The sequence below is a fragment of the Malus domestica genome, chromosome 01, assembly GCF_042453785.1.
Source record: "Malus domestica chromosome 01, GDT2T_hap1".
Lineage (NCBI taxonomy): Eukaryota > Viridiplantae > Streptophyta > Magnoliopsida > Rosales > Rosaceae > Malus > Malus domestica.
The window spans coordinates 22,144,228-22,165,603 of record NC_091661.1 but is presented as its reverse complement, the minus strand read 5'-3'; the positions used below and the strand labels follow the sequence as shown (position 1 = coordinate 22,165,603).

Here is a 21,376-nt window from a genome sequence, read left to right as displayed (position 1 = left end):
AGCCACAGAAAGACCACATATGAAATGAGTGCGGAAGATTTAACCTCGTGGACAAAAAATAATATTTACTTATGGTTCAAAAAACAGTCATTGCTTGTAAACCTCAAAAGGTGCTGATTGTGGAAGGAGGGCCAATCAAATTCAAAGCAGAAAAATGTGAAAAGGGGGAAAAAGTCTTTGAAAACAGTAATTTGCTTATGGAATTTTTGCCCCAAAAGCCTGAATTAGAGATTGATTAGCTTAGTTAGGCATAGTTCCTTCCTTTATGTCTCCTCCAAGAGTTGACAATTTTTATCTAATTAAATAATTTAATTAATTATTTGGTTGTTGATTAGGCAGTTCCCTTATGTATTATCGACATAAATATTTGTGATTTGTTTAATATAAGTAAGGGAAGGACAGTTTTAGTGTTGGTGTTCCACTAATACTCACAACACATCGTTTTAGTGTTCCACTTTTCCTTAATGCTTTTGCTTAGTGCTTGTAATCTACTACCATCATGTCTTTCATGAAGATAATACATCCAATTTCAAGCCCCTATGAGCAACATGGGTAGATGATCGACAATGTTGAAGGGAATTAACGTCATTATCGGTCATTCACATTGCTCAATAGTCGATAATCATCAACTAAAGCAAACAATAGTTATTGGTAATCGTTTCCTTACATTTACAACTAATAATCAAAACATGAAACAAATTATGATTATTTTACGAGTCGGGCAGATACATCAACAGATAATAATCGCCTAATTTGAAGTAATTGACGGCTATTAGTATCTGTTATATCTTCTGAACCCTAAATTATGTTTCACTTTCGGAACACATTATATATGCCTAAGACATTCTTGATGAGTTGGGCTGTCATGTCCAATGGGCCCAAATACTTGACGGTTATGGATATTTCGTTTATGGTTGGCTCGTCTAAGGTTGTTTTTCTCGTTGGGTCAAACTCTTACTCTTGGGCTATTCATATATATATTCAAACTAATTTCGATAAGAGTAGACTATTTTTTTTTTTTTTAGTACATCAATATTTTTACATTAGAGGGAGAGGGAGCTCGGCTCAGCTACACAATGGGCTAAGACTTCTCACTTTCAAGTGAAGATGAATGACACCAAATAAATTTAGAGAAAAACACGTCAAACCACACACTTTAAGAAAAACACCACTACTGAATTGATATTGAAGAATGACACCAAATTAAGGAACTTGCAAATTTAAAGGAATTTAGGCCAAATGAGGAAGAAACGGATGACAACAAGTTAGATTGATAGGAGGAATTAGAAATACAATATCAAATGCATGAAGGAGAGATTTCTACGTCAAAGACACTTATTAAGTTGCCATATGAGAACCGGTCTCACATGTTTTTGTAATGCAAGCTATCACGTGGTGCATTGCTAGGGAACCATTTTGCACCACTTGGATTTTAGGCGAAAAAACCACTTGAAAAGCACTAATCTGACAAAGTTGTATCGATGTTTCAAACGTTAAAATACTCTTGAAAAGAGTGAGTCGTGTGCAAATCACGTACAAAGTTTTTAGATGAGAAAGTAGACGGAATTAGACTACAAGTGATACATTGTTTCAAACCTTTTTTTCTTTGTAAATTACAAATTGCAACACGTCCATAACTAAGATTATGACATGAACAAGTCGTACGACATTTTCAAATTTTGTTGCAAATGCAAGTTTTTCGATATTTAGGAAGAACAATCAAATCAAAATTTGAATTAACAAGTATACGTTGATGTTGGTCTCCTATCTCACACTCTAATTTTTTCTAAATCAAAGAAAGCTTCTCCTGGCTGCAGCTCCATAGCGGCTCCGTCTAATGTTAGCGCGGCGTTTCTTGTACACGAAGCCACCAAACCCGATCAGTCCTACCCCGATCAGCACTCCAAACACCACCCCTGCCTTCTGTCCACCACTCAGTCCTCCTGAAGACCCTTTGCTATTTGTAGGTGGTGGACGTGGTTCAGATTCTGGTGATGGTGGCAGAGACGGTGTTGATGATGGCTGTGATGGTGTCGGAGCTGGTGGTGGTGGTGATGGTGATGGTGTCGGAGCTGATGGTGGCTGTGATGGTGTCGGAGATGGTGGTGGTGGTGATGGTGATGGTGTTGGAGCTGATGGTGATGGTGTCGGAGCTGATGGTGGCTGTGATGGTGTCAGAGCTGGTGATGGTGGTGATGGTGATGGTGTCGGAGCTGATGGTGGTGCTGATGGTGATGGTGATGATGATGGCGATGTCGTTAGCCCTCCAGTGGGCGCAGGCCGTGGTGCGCCCAATCCAAACTGGTTGAAGGAAGTCACAAACTTAACATAGAGAAGCAAAACTAGGACACAATAGGAGCATAAATGAAGCAGTTTGGCCATGAGAGAGCTTTCGAGTTTTCGATGATGTACAGAAAACAATCAAGAACTTGAAATGCAGGTTCATATATCCACAAACTATAACTGTTTAACCTTCACAGAGCCAGAAAAAAAGACAAGAAGCAGACGGCGAAATAACCTGGTACGAACTTATCAAGGTAAAACCAAGGATGAGAGCTAATCGCCAGCTTGGGTTTTGTCTTGCTGTTTGATCTTCTCAAAACATAGTATAGTTCGCCAACCAATTGAGAAATGTTGTATTTTTATTTTGTTTTCCTTGTTGGTTTCTTACTGTCTTTTCCTGCAGCCCTGTGTTTCTGTTTGTTTTATCTTTTTCTTCTATGGACATGTCAAATTTTCGACGCATTCACAACTCCGGTTAGTTCCGCCTTGATCAATCGTAAGACGTCAGCGACCTGCAGGAAAATCGAGCGGCGATAAACAATTCACATTTCCAATGTAAAACAGAAGCTTGTGTATTATGGAAAGGATTACTTAAGCATCGGTAAAAACAGAACCTTGCGACGCAAGAAATGGGGAAACGAAAACATTGCTCACCTCGGAATAGTGCCGCAGAACTGGTGAGTGATCACATAATGTCATCCACTTGATCACCAAGAAGATCAACCTATTTATGACACACATCAACCAATATTAAACTTGAAATGATTTAATCATGAACAAATCAAAACCGAAAATATTAATTTACTGCAGCCGAGAACCCCAGTTTCAGCCTTCCAGAGATCATGACATCTCCTAGTAAAAGTGTCCCGATGAATTGATTTCTTTTTTTCTCAAGGAGGATACAAGTTTGACGAGTGTATCTAAACTATCCTTCATCTTGTCCAATCTGTAAAGAAGTAGGATTGCAATCCGGTTAGTCTACCAGAAGCCTACTAGAAGTAAATTAAAGCTGTAGTGAGGAATGAGTTGTAGATAGAACAATACCTCAAAAAGTTCATTTCCAACTTATCGCTCGTTCTGTGTTCAAAATCAGCCAATGCTTGTGATTTGTGAAAATCTGAGGGCAGGTGGAGATAAAGAAACAGATGAGTTTAATTGAACCTCTTCATGTGGTTTAGGTTGGCAATAAGAAGGCTCTTGGTAATGACACTCTCCATCTTAAAAGAAATTAAACTCCGTCTGTTTCTTGTCGAACAAACTTCAAACACCCTTCTAGCTGCATTACAGCCAATTCATAAAATCTGCAGATCCCATTCAAGCGCTGGAGAACGCCTTCTTTCAACTGCATTTTTTTCGTGTGCATTGTTCATTGCTTGGTGCACAATCCACATCATGGTCGAATCCATCGTCCTTAATCTTTATTTTACTAAAAACCAACAGATAAAAAAAGGAGTAAATGCAGAAAAACTCATCTTCTATGGTGGAAACAAAAAATATGGTAAATTATTAGCAGAAAAACGATCTCAATTTTCTCATCTTGTCCAAGAAACGTGGGTGATTTTTCAAAGGTATCATTTTTATCGATTCAATTCAATTTTATTCTTACAGGCTTAATCTTTTTTCCTTTATTTGATACGAGGGATATTAGAGGAGATAGGATTCAAACACAATACCTCAGATACATGCACATCACATGCCACGTGCTCATAACCACATGAACTACAAATTTATACTCTCATAAAATCTTAACCTAATAATAGCCAAAACCCATATTTGGATCCCTTTTAATTGGACCGAAATAAGGTTTGGGAATTTGGGGTGGTTGAACTTTTTTTTTTTTTGACAAACTGTTAGATAATTCACTAAATTTTTAATTAGTTAATAATATATTTATTTAAACTTGAAGTGACATGGCATGCTTCCATTGGCAGCTTCTGATTCCTCCCTACAAATCTAGTTAAACTAAAAATTAAGAGGTGATTTGGAAATGTGGTGCTTAAAAAATATACATCTATCGAAAAAAGTTGTGAAGGTTTTAGGTTGGTAAACTAAAAAAAAAAGAATTTATTTTGAAAGCTGCTGTAAGAATAAGCTAAAATCAAAGGAAAAAGCTGAAGCTGCTATTTGCAGCTTTGAAAAACTAGTTTTTTTTCAAAGCACACGGAGCTACAATGCTCATTTAATGAAAAAACTCACTATCAAACTGTTTTTTTTCCAAAAGCACTTTTACAAAAAAATTTACCAAATGCTTTGCTGATTTATTTCACAATCGCTTATTTTCATAGCACAACCGCTTATTCTCACATCAAGCCTTTTTTTTCAAGACACAGCAAACCAAATTAGCCCTAACCCCTATAGTTCTGCACTAGGCACCACCACCTCCATTCGCGGCGGCGGCGCGTTGAGCTCGAGTACGAAGCCACTCCACCATTTCACCGAACACCAAGTCCACTTTCTCCTGGGGCTCGCCAACCAGCTGGTGCCACAAGCCCTCGTGGATCCTGAGCGTTTTGTCCTTGCTAGACGCGCGCCTGTACAGCTCCTCCGCGCATGCGGGGTCGCAGACGACGTCGTCGCCCCCATGGACTATCAACAGCGGCACCTCCACCTCCTCGAATTTCCCCTGCAGCTCCTTGCACACTCTCAGCAGCTCAAGCGCCGTCGCAGCGCGTGGCCTCGCCACCGTCCTCCTCGGACTCGCCAGCGCCAGCTTCCGCTTCCACTCCTCCTTGAACGACACGTCCGGGAGCGACCCACGCGTGGGAACCACCCTCCATGTCGGGATCACCGCGGCCACGAGGAAGAGCAGGTGCTCGAGCGGCCACGGCGGCTTGAACTTGGGGCTGATCCCGCACATGGCGCCGTTGAGGATGAGACCGTCCCACGCGCCGCTTCCTTGCCGGAGCGTGACGAGAAGGGCGATCGCGCCGCCGAGGGACTCAGAGTAGAGGAACGAGGGGCGGTTCTTCGGCGCGTGGTTGGCACGAAACGAGTCGAAGAAAGAGATGCAGTCGTCGACTACGAGGTTGATGTCGGGGATGTGAGCGATGAGTCCATCAGAGAATCCATGGCCCTGGTGGTCGATGGCGCAGACGGCGAAGCCGGACTTGGCGAAGTGGACGGCGGTGAGCTGGACGAACCAGCTGGTCTCGCCGGTGAAGCCGTGGACGATGGCGAGGGTCCCGACGATCTCAGTCGGAGGCAGTGGGGTCCACCACTGGGTGAAGAGCTTGAGGCCTCGGGGGTTTGTGGTGTACTCGGATGCGTGGGAGACGTTGTGGCGGGAATAGAAGGCCTCCGGAGTTAACGCGCCGTAGGGGCTTTCCTCGTTCGCCTCCGCAATCGGGTGCGCCATTTTGAACTTGCGGTTGCTAAAATGCGCTGGGTGGCTTACTTATTCTTGGTGCTGGGCTAGGTGGTTGGGCAGGGTTGGGTTGAAGTTGGGTGTGATGGGTAGGTGTGGGGTGTCACAATATTAATGCTGGATGAAAGCATTGCAATGCTTTTTATAGAGTTGTGCTAGCGGCAGTCGCATATAGACTAGTCATAATTGTTCGAAGATGCGTAAAGTTGTCATAATTGTTCAAGAGTACGAAATCTAAAGAGTTATGCTAGCGGCAGTCACGTGTTGATACTACTATAGTTGTTGGAAGATGTGTTGTGCTAGCTTCAGTTGCACGAGACACCCTCATAGTCCATGGAACTAGAGGGAGCAAATGGGGGTGTAACAATATAGATATGTCAAACCAACCCTACTGCCACTCTAGTGTTAATCGCTCATCAGATAATCCTGTTGGGCGATGATGCCTAATGTATTACGGCTGAGCTTCATAGAGCAATTTAATGTATATCTTGCTCGTCAAAAACTTGAAACTATGTTTTTATGCATAGAACGTGAATTTCAGATTGTAATATTGTCAAACTTACCAAAGAGACAGGCCAAATGCTCATTTCCAATAACACCGATGTTGTTTCTAACTTATTAATTATCACCTGCACAGTTCTACAAGTGTGGATTTTTTTGCAAAAAGGCTTGGTGGTAGTCGGAGTAGGGTTAAAATATTTAAACTCTTATTTTCTCTGCCATCCTGCCCATGTGAGATACTTCAACACCACCTCATGTGGGACCTAATTAGTGGGTCACACGTGAGAAATCCACACATTGACAGTCGTGTGAAGCCAAAGGGATATCACCCAACACGCGGGGCTAAGTGACACATCATCATCAGGTGGGGCAATTTGTTCTGATATCATGGAAAAAATAAAATAAAGTTCCACCATAAAACCAATCGTAAACAATGTTATTCTATCCATAGAAAATTAGCAATACAATCGTAAACAATGTTATTCTATTCATAAAAAAAGCTGTGATGGTTTTAGGTGTTTGGTAAACTGAAAAAAAAGAGCTTATTTTGGAAGCTGCTGTGAGAATAAGCTGAAATTAAAGGAAAAATGCTGAAGCTGCTATTTACAGCTTTGGAAAATTGGTTTTTTTTCAAAGCACACGGAGCTACAGTGCTCCTTTAATGAAAAGACTCACTATCAGATTGTATTTTTTTCCAAAAGCACGTTTACAAAAAAGTTTACCAAACACTTTGGTGATTTATTTCACAGCCGCTTATTCTCACAGCAGTTTTTTTTTAAAGCACAGCAATACCAAACCAGCCTTAAGTGACACACCATCATCAGGTGGGATAATTTGCTCTAATACCATGAAAAAAATAAAATAAAGTTCCACCGTAAAACCAATCGTAAACAATGTTATTCTATCCATAGAAAATTAGCAATACAAGCATTCTGCGTCATATTAGCACCCAACAATATACAGGTGCAGACATCCTCCTCCATAGTTGTAACAAGAATTACAATTTTCCCTTGTATCATCTTCGTCTTGTTGACATATACGCCCAGGGAAGTCTAATATTAAGACCAAAACTAAGAAAGACTCTACATTATTGTCTGTGACGTTCGATTCCTAGACTCGTCGTCAAAAGATAAGATCAGCCTCTTCATCTGCGCATGCTGAAAGAAGAAAACCCTCATATTCATGCATAGGCAAACGGAAAATGGTTAGTGTATGAACTGAAACACAACTGCTAGGAATAAAAAGGATATGAGCGGACATAACCAATCAGAAGAGACTATCGACTGTTAATTGACAATGCGGATAGAAAAGATTTCATAGATATACAAATAGAGCCCTTAATCAGCATCAAATCAAATTAACCTGATCACCGGCTCATAGTTTCACACTCTGCCAGTACTATGTTATCTTCACAGAACACCCCACGTAGAAAGAAGTCTGTACATGACATGCCCGAAGCATGTATATGATCCTCTTATCATTAGGCCATCTCTAAGGCCATCTCCAACCAAAGGGTCCAGAGGGTCAGAGGGCCGAAAATAGCCCTAAAACCGTCTCCAACCGAGGGCTAGGCCAGAGGGCTCTGGAATCTGGAAGGGCCCCACGGGATCGGAGAGGGCTGGAGGGCTGGCTGCTTTCGGCCAGCCAGCCAGCCCCAGGCTGGCTATTTTTTTTTTAATGATTTCCTATTGCTGTCGGTTATAACCGACAGCATTAAAGGTATTCTTTTTTTTTTTTAATAGTTCTACTATTAGTGTCGGTTATAACCGACACTAATAGTTTGAAATGCTTTTGAATATAACGGCTAGTAGCCGTTGGATTATTAGGCCTCTTTTTTCTTTTTCTTTTTTAATGAATTTAAACTTCTTTTTTTCCCTTTTTAATGAATTTAAACTTCTTTTTTTCCTTTTCATATGAATCAAATTTTGTTTCATATTTTTTTTCCTATAACTTCTATTTCACAAAATTTGTTTCAATTCTATTTTTTTCGTATAACTTCCTAGGCCATTTATACAACATTAAATTGTAGTTTTTAAATAATAAATTATGTTTGGCCCTATAGCCCTTTGGCCCTCGGTTGGAGACGGTTTTTTGTGACAGGGCTAAAACGAGCCCTCTGGCCAGCCATCGGTTGGAGATGGCCTAACCGATGGCTGGCTAGAGGGCTCGTTTGAGCCCTCTGGCCCTCCAAGATTCTTCAAGATATTAATATTTTAATGAACAGTACATGGTCATATTTGCCTCCGTCTCCAACCGAGGGCCAGAGGGCCAGATGGCTCGTTTTAGCACTGTCACAAAAAATCATCTCCAACCGAGGGCCAAAGGGTCATAGGGCCAAACATAATTTATTATTTTGAAACTACAATTTAAATTCAAATCCAACGGCTAAGTGAAGCTTCGAGTAGGCGTTTACGTTTTATGTTTTTAAATGTTTTTAAAAATGTTGTTTAAGTTTCATGTTGTTAAATGTTTTTTTTATGTTGTATAATTTTTATGTTGGTTAATGTTATTTAATGTTGTTTCATATTGTTTAATGTTGTTTCATGTTACTTAATTTAATTCAATGTTGTATAATGGCCTAGAAAGTTATAGGAAAAAATAGAATTGAAAGAAAATATGAAACAAATTTTGTGAAATAGAAGTTATAGGGAAAAAATGGAATTTAAAAAAATATGAAACAAATTTTGTAAAATAGAAGTTATATGAAAAAAAAATATGAATCAAATTTTGTAAAATAGAAGTTATAGGGAAAAAATAGAATTTAAAAAAAACTGAAACAAATTTTGTGAAATAGAAGTTATAGGAAAAAAAAATATGAATCAAATTTTGTAAAATAGAAGTTATAGAAAAAAAAAATAGAATTTAAAAAAAAAATTGAAACAAATTTTGTAAAATAGAATTGAAAAAAAATATGAAACAAAATTTGATTCATATGAAAAGGAAAAAAAGAAGTTTAAATTCATATAAAAAAAACTGTTAATACAACGGCTACTAGCCGTTATAATAAAAAAAATTCAAACTATTAGTGTCGGTTATAACCGACACTAATAGTAATTAAAAAATAAATTGCCTTTGAATAACTATTACTGTCGGTTATAACCGACACTATTAAAAAATCCTTCTTTAATGCTGTCGGTTATAACCGACAGCAATAGGAAAACATTAAAAAAAAAATAGCCAGCCCGGGGCTGGCTGGCTGGCCGAAAGTAGCCAGCCCTCCAGCCCTCCAACCCTCTCCGATCCCGTGGGGCCCTCCCAGATTCCAGAGCCCTCTGGCCTAGCCCTCGGTTGGAGACGGTTTTAGGGCTATTTTCGGCCCTCTGGCCCTCTGGACCCTTCGGTTAGAGATGGCCTTACAGTCTTTCATAACTACCATCACACATTTCATTTACCGCAGACTATAAATTTAGGCAAAAGGATGCCACCTTGTTTTCCAACTGCACCGAGAATATACCATCACATAGACCATTCAAATTAGAGACTTCTTAGGTATCCATTCTTCACATATACGTCGACATGTTATAGGGCATAAATCCATAGGGACGCCAATAAGTTTGTGAGAATATATGATCATGGATGACAACGCTGTACCTCGCACTGATATCCTCCCCCAATTTAGCACTTTATGACCCTGGAATTAGGCATTCCCACTATTCCCAGCTCAACAAGACAATACTGATAGTTAAACCAAAAACTGTTAACCTCTACGAAAAAAAAGTCCCCATGTTAATCTAGAGCACGTGCACTCCGTGTTGAATCTTTTGAAGTAATTTGCATCTAATCTGCTGATACCGTGTTCATCAATGATATCTCATTCAGTCCTCCAGTCACCTCCTTTACCAGCTTCTCCAAACAAAGTACTCTAAAAATATTCTACATAAAACGATGGTCACAAGAATCCTTGTCAAGCTGATCAATTCTTAGGCAACAAGCCACCACCCGCCCACCTTTTACAGGCTCACAAAAGCAGGTAGAATCTTTGAATCCTCTAACTAAAAGATTGACCTGACCTTGATATCAATCAGTTTATGCTTAAACTAATCGATAAACAAAAAAGACATGACAGGATTCCAGCATCATCTTGTGTCCAAACTAGCAATCAAACCAAAGGCACACTGCTCGAATTCCAAATATATATATTCTACACTATCAATAAGTTTTCTTTCTCACACATAATTAAGAGAAAGCCACATTAAACTCACTAAGCAACGATTATACAACAACATCCCTCAAAGAATTCAAATCCAACCCCAATTTTCCACCCAAGTTAAACACTAATTCCCCACATACAAAACCAAAGAAGCTCATATAAACAAAACCCAAATCGTAAAATTTCAATTCCAACACAAATTTCAAAACTTTATCATGTCAAATCAAAAGGGGCTGAGATAAATTCAAGTTTACCTCCACAGCAGAAGCAGCAAGAGAGAAGCATCAGAGTCTCTCCGCAGAGTCCAGCGACCATTCTATCTCTTCCATGAGCCTTTGGATTGGTCAAGTCCGCCGCTTTTCCGTTGACTTGGCCTCGTGGGCTATCCAACTGTTTGGCGGCTCCGCCGTCTTGGCCATCGAGCAGGTTCTGCTTGACTGATTTTTGTGATTCCTTCTCGCTTTTCATCCTCTGGAGGTTCCAGTCGAGCTTCCTCAGGTAATCGAGCTTGAAGGAGTCTCTGATCGTCGCCGACGGCCATAGATGCATGTCTCTCTCTCTTTTTGTGCACTGGTGATCTTCGACGACGGAGGAAATGGAGGGGACTGTATGTTTCGACAAGAAGAGGGACGGGTAATAATTGGCTCCCTGAGCAAAGTCAGATAATTGGCAGAACCGATAAGTTCTTCCCCAACGACGTCGTTGGCCTTCTTCATCTTGTTGACTAGATAATAACTTACTGATACTTTTATCACAAGTAAAATGTCTTATGTTCGACTTATGAAAATAACTATGAACTTGTTATCGATACCTGACAAAAAATCAAGAGTTATAGCTCACATTTTTGTGAAAAGAGGCAATTGTTGAGTTTATGCAAAGATATTACAAATGATTTAGAAGTGATCCAACCATTTTACAAGCCCCATAAGGATTTTTATTGAAACTTTAGGTTGAAAATTTGAAAATTCAAGAAAAATACTATTAGGGCTCAAATCAGAGTTATGAATTTTATGAAGCACGTGATGTGACAAAAACGCCAAGAAAATACAGTTTTGGGTAAATTACATAGTAACCCATCAGGTTTGAAGTCTATTACAACCTCATACAACATCTTTAAAACATTTCACTTTTATACATCAAGTACTATTTTATTTCAATATAATACATCCGTTAGATTTTTCATCCATTAATCCGTTAAATGCTGACGTGGCTGCCACATTTGGTTTTTGGTTTTTTAATAAATTTCTTTAGAAGATTTAGGTTTTAACAAAAAATTAAAAATTATTTTTTTGGCTACGTGGCACATATTTGGCAGTCACGTGGCACAAATGTGGCAGCTACATCAGCATTTAACGGATTAATGGATGGAAAATATAACAGATGTATTATATTGAAATAAAATAGTACTTGAAGTATGAAAGTGAAATGTTTTAAAGATGTTGTATGAGATTGTAATAGATCTCAAACATGAAGGGTTACTATGTAATTTACCCATATAGTTTATATAGTTTTTCAAAGAACTTAGTAAAACAAATAAAAACGGAAAGATAGCTCATAATTTTTGGGGAAAATGCTATTGTTGAGTTTTTTTCAAGATCTTTATATTTTAATTAATTATCACTTAACCAACCTTGTTACCGAGTTCAAATTTCCTTCCTCCTAAATAAGAATAGGATATGCCCATGAGTTAAAAAAAATAAAAAAATAAAAAAATATTTGTGATTATGTCTAAATTGAAATGAAAATTTTATTGTATAGTACAAAAATACACTCATGTAATAAATAATTTACGTGTTATGATATGAATAGACAACGAGTTTATGCTTTTGGTATGATATTGGTATCAATTTTTATTTACATGTAAAAAAGTAATAATTATAGCTTTTGACAGTGTTTCAACTTCATGCAATAATTTATCATTGAGACGAGAAAATTCCCTTCAGGACTAAAAGCAAGTGTCTAGATACTTTATGTAACGAAGGTTAATGTTATTCACACACTTATTTTTACCCTACACACCCTTGTTAATTTTTTTGTCATTAGTCTTCTTCGAGTTATTCGATCCAATAACTAAAAATTAAGAACATGTGTGAAAAATAAAAACGAGTGTGTGAATAACACTATCCTGTAATGAAATGTGGCCTATTGCATCGAGTGGATGGAGAAATTTTTAGTTGTGACGGAAACACAGATGGTACACCATGTGTTTTTATGCAAGTGGTGAAATTTTTTAATTTTTAAGTTATTAACCTTTTAACATATATAACTCACCATTTTTATAAGAATACGTGATATACTACCTCGTGTGATGGTCACACTGAAAAATCTCTCTGAGTGAATGGGCGTCCCCATTCTGTGGATTGGGGAATGGTCATGTGTGGTTTTATTGGGCATGGGATGTAAGGAAGGCTTGGAGATGGACAACGGTGCTAAGTAATGGGTTTGGATCATCGAGTGAATGAGACTTGGGAATGAGGATCCTATGGATCATCAAATCATATCCATTTATTGTAAATTGTGTGATCATTTTTCGTCAAGTACTAGCCATATTGAATTTTAAATAAAAATATTTAAAATAATTTCTGATCAAACGATGTACGATAAATGGATACGATTTGAGAATCTTCAGAATCCTCACAGAGAGGATCCGAAGAGGATCCTGATTCGAGACTTGGAGTATGATGATGAAGTAGAATTGACAGTGACGTGGAAAGACTTGGTCCGTCAGATAAATGCACGTGTTACCCTCGTTTGGTGGCCTAACTAGAGATGGTAAAGTGTAGTGATTAGCTCTTTAATTGCTTTTCCTCAAAGGCAAGTTAACTACCCCTTTTACTTAAAGCATAATAGTCAATACACTCAAACTTGTTACATTTAGAACCAGCGGGTATTGCTCCAGCAGTTAAAGTTTTTATCTTCAACTCATTGTATTTCGGATTTAAACTCTTTCTCTTCCTAGCGATTAGTGTAGAATATCGTACTAAATAAAAAGTTGTTACATTTAATATCAATCCCAATTAAAGCAAATAATAAGACCCACAAAAACAAAGTTAAAAACTACATTGCAATGCACCATATGACAACAGAAATGAATGCCACGTTGTGTACAATTATTTATCTTGATCATAACAGTATATTTACAGTGATGTTTTGCTACGATCACAACACTATCTGCAGCTCCAAAACCGATGAACGGCCTTCATGATCACTTCATCGACGGCGATCAAACACAGCCGGTCATGTGGAACTTTGATTCTTTGAGCATGTATACATATGAACACACACATATATGTCTTGATTAAGTTTGAACAACAATTAAATGCTGGTAGCTGCAGACGATGAGATTAGATAAGGGTTGCAAGTTCAGGGTGTGAAAAACCAAAACCCAAGTGAGAGGGACCGAGGGGATTTTCGTACCTGTAACTTTGGAATGTATATCGCTCAAGCTCAATGAGGTTTTCATACCTGAAGTTGTGGAGCAACGTGGGTGTCCAGAGAAAACCAAAGTGAGTGAAAAGGAAGCAGACGAGGTTGGTGATGGGTGCCATAAGAAAATTTGATTAATTTGTTGGTAATTTTTTGCAGTTGAAGTCTGAAAAGGAAGTGGCAGGCAGTGTTTGCTATATAGAATTGCAAGTGCGGTGGTTGCTTGACTTTGAAGTATTGCATTTGCTTGCCGTGCTACCACAGGCAATCATAGAAGCGTGCACACCACAGCACTGTTTGCTTTGCTTATTTGCTTTTCAGATAGGTCTCCCTCAGTTAATTACATCAATGTGAACATTTTTATCTCGAGTTAACTGCAGTTTACCCCCACAAGTTTTGGTGTCGATTGCAAAATGAGCCACGATATTTTAATTTTGTGCATTTTACACCACCTAATTTCTGAATTGTACCAACTAACCTCTCTTTCTATTCTACTATTAAATTAGATGTTAATTGCTGATGTGGCATATATTGGGCTTGCATTTTAAGCACACGTTCATAAAAGAATTAAAAGAGTAAAAGAGTATGACTAAACATTGAAATTGAAGGTCAACGGGTGCTTAAAATGTGAGTCTAGTCTATGTTGCATCAACGTCCACTTAGAAGGTGAAATTGACAAAGAGGTTAAATTTGTGCAATTCAAAAACCACGTGGTGTGAAATACAAAAGTTAAAACCTCGTGACTCATTTTGCAATTGACTTCCAGACCTTACTGTGTAAAGTACAGTTATATATTCTATTAATGCGTGAGAGAGATAGAGAGCAACAACTATTAAACATGATGTGTGAGAGTTTTAATCGTGGAAGAGAGTATTCAATACAGCAGCTTGGTGATCATGCCACTCTCACAAAAGGGCTTGAAAACTTTGAGTTTTAATGATAAGGACAAAATAAAGGGTAAAGTGAATAGTACCAGGATTGACTTTTTAGTGTAAAAATATGGTTTTTCATTAAAGTGAACAGCACCGGATGTTTTTTGTTAAAGTTCCCTTAACTTTAATGTGGTTGCTAATGTGAAATGATGTTATCAATCCACCTATTACATAATATTACCTGGCAATGTTACGTTCAATTCAAAATATTCTCCACATGCAAACAGTGTGAAGTAATATGTTTATGATATGTTTAAAATGGCAAGAGTAAGGATATTTCTTATGTTTATGTCACTCTTTCGGCCCTTTGGGGTGGAACTCCTGGAATCCAGCAGCTAGTCTCAACTCTCAAGAGACCCAGTGGCAATTCAAACTCAAAGTGGGTGAGGGTAAGATAGTATTTTGAAGAGCTACATGGCTAACCTCACTTGATCTGGTAAAACTGTCTACGAGCAATTAGGGCCATCTTCAACTTGTTGGGTTCAACAACAAGAAACAAGATATAAGCCACAAGAGCCATGATCCATATCAGTCGTGTTTTGAGCTTCAATGTAACGTGTCGCGTTTGAAATTTTATTTTCAGTAAGATCGATCTTACGGTTTAACATTATTCTCAGCTATTAAACTTCCTGTTTTTTAGGATGGCAGAGGATTGAACATTGCCCCTTAGGCCTGAAGGTAAAATACGAGAATCTCACTATTACCGATCCTTGCATCTACATCTTAACCTTAATTAAATTTACAAGAACAATTAAAAAAATGAAAAAAAAACCCAAAAATTAAGTTAAATATAATATTACAGACACCAGGCCCTTTATCCAAAAGATCCCCATTTTTGGTAAATGGGGACTAATTGTAAGGCTCACTCTACATCGAACTTCAATGATCCGAATTGTCTATTTTGTAAGTCTCGATTCATAGATCATCCTTTCAGAAATTCAATTTAATCTGAGATCATTTGCTAATTTAATTACCACGATGAAATTTCAATGTTTCTTAGAAAAGAAAGTATTAGTCAATTTCTTTGTACTTAATTAGACGCCTCAAATATTTTCAATTTGGTTAATATTTTGCAAAGATAATTTATGAGGTGCAACTTGAAAAATAGACGATCAGCTTGTTAAAATTCGGTGTGATAGGGACTCCACAACTAATTTCCATTTTTATAAAAATTGGAGATTTCTTCCCTTCAAAGGTTTCCTTACAGCCATATAGATATTGGAAGACAAGACGTCCACATTCATGGATTTGAGGTTTCATGAGGTACAAAAATTCGCGTATGTCACACTAACAGCTATATACATACATACATACATACATATATATATAATATATATAACATGTTATATATATATATATATATATATATATATATATATATATATTATGTGGTGTGTGTTGGGAGAGATTAGATTTTGTTGTTGGGAATCTTGGGAAAAGGGTGAGATAGTGGATTGTAGTATAGTGTAGAAGGAAAGCGAAGGCAACGAGTTGTATGGTGTGTTGCGCCAACGGACAAATATAGCAGACTCCATGACTTGATCAACCAAATCAAGCATCCCAAGATTTGCAAGATTATGAATATCTCTAAACGGGAGTGGTTGAGGATTTGAAGAAATATCTTACATCGAAAAAAGTTTAGAAAACTTATAAACATCTGAGTCATTGATATTATTGGCATGAGACTGTAATTTTATCTTCTTTTATAGTAACAGAGCAAATTTGCCACGTGTAAAACCAACATTTCACGTATGCTCCACACCGCTTAATTCCTCATCGAAGAAATAAGGCAACTGGATACAATTCCTTTTAACAACATATGCATTTGGATTATTCGTCCATATTAAGCTTCATGTTTCGCTACAGATAAGGTCTTAAGTTATTTCAGAGCGAAAAGTTAAACAAACCTTACAAGTGCTTAAAGCGGAGTTGTGCCAAACTCCCCATGTTTCCACCCTTATTTGCCTTTGGTTTCTAGATGCAAAACTAGTATTCATTCACCTTCTGCTTTTTACAGTGCCCAACCCACTAAGCTTCAAGTGGATCTCACTTAGCCATCATATAGCAAGCAAAAGTGACCCCAAAATTATAAAAGCACTTGTCTTCAAGCATGATATGAGTAGAAAGCAGAAAACAAGGAGAAAATCTTGAGAAAATGGCAATGACATTGAAGTAAATTCAAAGGCAAGTACGTGACAATATCTACAAATTCATGGCCTCTCAGCCCCTTTTTCTGATGGAAATTTAATTGAGAGATGACCAAATGAAACCTTCATACACAAAGCATAAGTTAAGCACAATTAAATATAAATATTACCCTTCATAATAATTAACATTGTTTTCCAAATCCCATCACATTCTCAGAAAATATTTCAATTCAAACACTCGGGTGGCTCCTGAATGATCCAAGGGCCTTGGCAGCTCCTGCTCTCAAGATAAATTGGTGGTAGAAGGCTGCAATTGCTGCTCCGATGAAGGGTCCAACCCAGAAAATCCACTGCAACCAACAAGAGAGTAGACAAGAACATATATTAGCGAAAATTCTGAGGAGCTCCGGAATATCTTACGTTATATAAAATTAAATAATAATAATAATAATAATATAAAAGTGATGAATAATTAATATTGGAATACATACTTGGTCATCCCAAGCCTTGTCTTGGTTGAAGATAACAGCAGGTCCAAGACTTCTAGCAGGGTTGATGCCAGTGCCAGTGATTGGGATGGTGGCCAAATGAACAATGAACACAGCAAACCCGATTGGCAGTGGAGCCAAAACCTTCAAAATTCACAACAGTCCACAATTTAGCCAGCTAGAATACGAGAGAATCCACCATGTATCCGGTTGTATTCTTTCCTGTCTCTCTCAGACACGTGACATTAGAGATAAGACACGAGAAGATATACAACCGGAGATAACTAAGAATCTCCATCGGAATATATACAAGTGGAAAACATACAAAAAATGTAGACAACAGGACAGTTTGGAACAGGATGGAAGAGTTGGAAAATGGACTAAAACGGTACATAGAAAAGACATGCCCCGTGATTGTGAAGCTAAATAAAAACAAAATTAGACAACTTTCATTCATTTCTGACTCAGCATATCAAATGTTTGGAACTGTTTAACACCAGAAACAAATCAGACGTTAATCAACTTTTTAATATTAAACAATAACTAAACTAGTGGTTTTGAGGTTGTTAAACGAGGTTTATGTGAAGCACCCACAGATTGACGTTGAGACCTCGAGTGAGTCATGATTCATGACGATACTAGAAGAAGGCATGGCACGTTAGGAATGATGGAAAGGTGAAAAGTTGGGAGAAAATAATTGAAAAAGTTGAAGCAACTTGTTGAAAGCAAACAAAATTAGGTGACTTCCGCATCTATTGCATTGCATGATACCCTGAAATGCTAACCAGAAAAAAACAGTTGGCCCAGCTCATTCTTTTCACCCTACTCATAAGGGAAATGCTATTTCTTTATGCTAGGCCAATGAGAGGGAAAGGGTTTGAATCGAGATGCAGCGAGTTGAAGAGAGAGACCCTAATTCACCAAGGCAATCCACCACTTGCGAAATGCAATTCTCAACAACGTATCTTTTGCCATGAGACTTGAAAAGAGTTTTTGGTTCTAACAATTTCAAGGGCAACATCTAATATTTGACGAGATTGTGCTATATAGCCATTGCACTATCCCAAAGGAACAGTAAACTCAAGATTTTGCCTCTAATACTTGGTTCCGAGATCTCATTTTGGATATAAGCACGATATAAACACCAAAAAACACAAGAATATGATCCTTTTAAGAACATCTATATGTGATGAACATATGTACAACAAAACCCTAAGGGGGCGTTTGTTGCGCCGGACTATCTCGGACTGGACTAGCTTCAAGGACTAAGCTGGACTGGCTTAGACTAGACTAAGCTGGACTAACTTAGTGAAGTGTTTGGTGCAGTGTTGGACTAAGAAGCGGATAATAACAAATTTTAATATTATATTATTTAATATATAAATTATTAATATTTTATTATAATCTCGGTGACCGGAGATGACGAGGAGTCTATCGGGAGTGATTGTTGAGCATGACGAGGACGAGAGAGGATAGTCTTAGCTAGTCCCATGGTTATTGGGGGGTCTCGCTAAGACCTCTTAGTGAAGAGTTTTGTCCATGCTAGTCCCCTTTAGTCTCATTAATGTTAGTCCCAGCATGAAACAAACACAGTATTGGACTAACAGATAGTCCAGTCCAGTCCCACTTAGTGAGGGCAAACAAACGCCCCCTAAAAGAATTAGCAGTAGTGTGTGGGACACCTAAACTTGTCCAAAGGTTAAATGATGGTTTACAATATATATATATATATATATATATATATATATATATATATAATTAATGCATTTACTAGCTCGTTCAAAAAATAATGCATTTTGAGAAGGAGTCAAAATTTTCAAAAACTAGGACATGTGATTAAATAATGCATTTTCAGAAAGTATTTAAATTTAAAAAATAATAATAATAAACATGTGATGAATTCAAATAAAAAAGTTTCCTAAATTAAAATGGTTTCAAGAAAAATAAAAGCAAACAAAGATTAGAATCCCAAAGAGACATGCTGGTGGATTCTTATTCAAAATTTCTGAAGACACTAGATTTTCTCTAATTTTCTCAGCTCCCTTGTTTTTTTTTTTTCAAAAAATAAGTATTATTAAACTCGAATCGCAACGTTTATATCAGAAACTAGAGTATTGAATAACCATTCTGGTTAAAAAAAAACTCCCATGTATGAAAGCCACCAATACGAGAGACAAACAAAGCCATTAGATGCATATAATATAAAGATTAGTACAAGGAAATGGTAATTGCAAATTATAGATGAAAGGTGTAGATGTACCGGAACATGGGAGTCTCTAGCACTCCTCTTGGGGTCAGTGGCAGAGAAAACGGTGTAAACGAGCACAAAGGTGCCAATAATCTCAGCAGCCAATCCAACTCCGATGCTGTACCCATCGCTAAGTGAGTTGGCACCGCCGCCGTACTTGGTGTAGTAGCTCTTCTGGATAGCCTTCACCAGCGCAACACCGGCTATGGCCCCCAACGACTGAGCCACCATGTACAGCACAGCTCTCACCGGCGACACCTTCCGAGCCAGGCACAGCCCAAATGTCACTGCCGGGTTAATGTGACCCCCTGTTCAATAAAAAGTTACAAAACCCATTTTAGAAAGCACCTTTTTCGACAATTTTACACGTATAAGCAACACTAAATCCCACAAATTAAACCCACATTTAAAAATAAAGCTGCTTTTTCAACAAGTTCTACATGTAGCAGCGAATTCAGACACACCCCACGTCAAAGACTTCATCTTTTTAGCTAAATTCTACATATATATATACAAGAAAAATACAGAAAACTCACTTAAAGATAAATACTTATTGCTTAAAGATGATTAGAAACTCCTACTCAAAATTTCTCAAAATTGTTCGTTATTTATTTATGTTTATAATCAGAACCGTTCATATTATAAATCACCCTATAAAGATTGCTTCTGCAAAAAATCAATCAAAACTAAAGTCGTTTAGTTATCAAATTCTTTAAAAACAAATTGATGGTATTGATAAAAGCATTACAATCAGTCTATGTATTTGCTATAATACATTAATTAAATAATCTTAGTTTTAATTTATTTTTTGCAGAGATGATCTTTATAATATGATTCATAATATGAACAGTTGTAAACATAAGCACAAAGCTATGTGATTCAAACACTAAGAGTTGTCCTACTCTTCTTTGACCCAAGTATTGTTCTAAAGATAAACTGTTTAGCTAACTTCTGTATTTTACAAGCAGAATCACAAACCCACATCCAAAATGTACTTTTTAGGTAATTTCTGTATTTTACAAGCAAAACCAACATCAAAGACTTCAACTTTTTACTAGTTTATATACGTAGAGATAAAACCAGAGAGACCCAGAAGAGAAAACAGACCTGAAATCCCAGCAGTGCAGTAAACAAGGACAAAGATCATGCCCCCAAAGGCCCAAGCAATCCCCAGGGTCCCAACCCCACCGCAATTGTCTAGTTCGGTCTGGCTCTTGTAGCCAATCACAGTGAGCACAGTGACGTAGAGAAAGAGAAGAGTGGCTACGAACTCAGCTATGAGAGCTCTGTAGAAGGACCATTTGGCGAGCTCAGCCGGGTCGAAGAGCGGCGCAGGCGGCGGGTCGTGGTAGTCCTTGGCTGGGAAGGAGCCCCTCTCTGCAACTTCCATGTCCTTGGCCATTAACAAAGCTTAAGCTTCACAGAGTTTGGGAGAAACAGAGAAAAACAGAGGCTTTTTTGGTGTGGGAGAGGGAGTGAGGAGAGAGGGGGTATATATGGTGTGGTGAGAGATTAGGAATTAGATTTACTGGAAAATTTGAAACATGTGGAGTTAACCCACCTACTATTTTTGTGTCTTCTTTTCGCTTCCACCGACTCTGTGTGACCTGCCTTTTTACTACACAGCCCACCTCATCACCTTCCACTAAATTTACTTCAACTCTCTCTCTCTCTCTGTGTTCTTCCCACTCACCTACAACAATCTCGATTTTTCTTCTTAAAATATAAGAAATGTTTTGCTTTGGGTAAACTCCCGCATCGGTTTCAAGATGATGAAGCTTTGGTATTAAACACTATCTTGAGCTCCACTAAACAACCAAACTTGGCATGATATTTT

At 37.9% G+C, this 21,376-nt stretch overlaps 3 protein-coding genes and 1 long non-coding RNA gene across 4 annotated transcripts; 1 reads left to right on the top strand and 3 right to left on the bottom strand.

The window, feature by feature from the left end:
• The first annotated feature begins 1,837 nt into the window (after positions 1-1,837).
• On the top strand, positions 1,838-2,332 carry LOC114826184 (uncharacterized). The gene has a single exon (XM_029106211.1). It carries the CDS (start codon positions 1,838-1,840, stop codon positions 2,330-2,332), a length of 495 nt encoding a protein of 164 aa, XP_028962044.1.
• A 2,188-nt stretch (positions 2,333-4,520) lies between these two features.
• LOC103431028 (caffeoylshikimate esterase-like) lies at positions 4,521-6,256 on the bottom strand. Its single transcript, XM_008369206.4, has one exon. The coding sequence runs from the start codon at positions 5,636-5,638 to the stop codon at positions 4,649-4,651; it is 990 nt and encodes a 329-aa protein (XP_008367428.2). The 5' UTR covers positions 5,639-6,256; the 3' UTR covers positions 4,521-4,648.
• A 7,023-nt stretch (positions 6,257-13,279) lies between these two features.
• On the bottom strand, positions 13,280-14,013 carry LOC103431222 (uncharacterized). Its single transcript, XR_528852.4, has 2 exons — positions 13,716-14,013; positions 13,280-13,627 (listed from the first exon to the last, which is right to left on the bottom strand). It is a non-coding gene; the product is annotated as an uncharacterized lncRNA (long non-coding RNA).
• A 2,790-nt stretch (positions 14,014-16,803) lies between these two features.
• Positions 16,804-21,376, bottom strand: LOC103431283 (probable aquaporin PIP2-5). The gene is made up of 4 exons (XM_008369458.4): positions 20,647-21,376; positions 19,552-19,847; positions 17,295-17,435; positions 16,804-17,153 (listed from the first exon to the last, which is right to left on the bottom strand). The coding sequence occupies exons 1-4, from the start codon at positions 20,939-20,941 to the stop codon at positions 17,034-17,036; spliced, it is 852 nt and encodes a 283-aa protein (XP_008367680.2). The 5' UTR covers positions 20,942-21,376; the 3' UTR covers positions 16,804-17,033.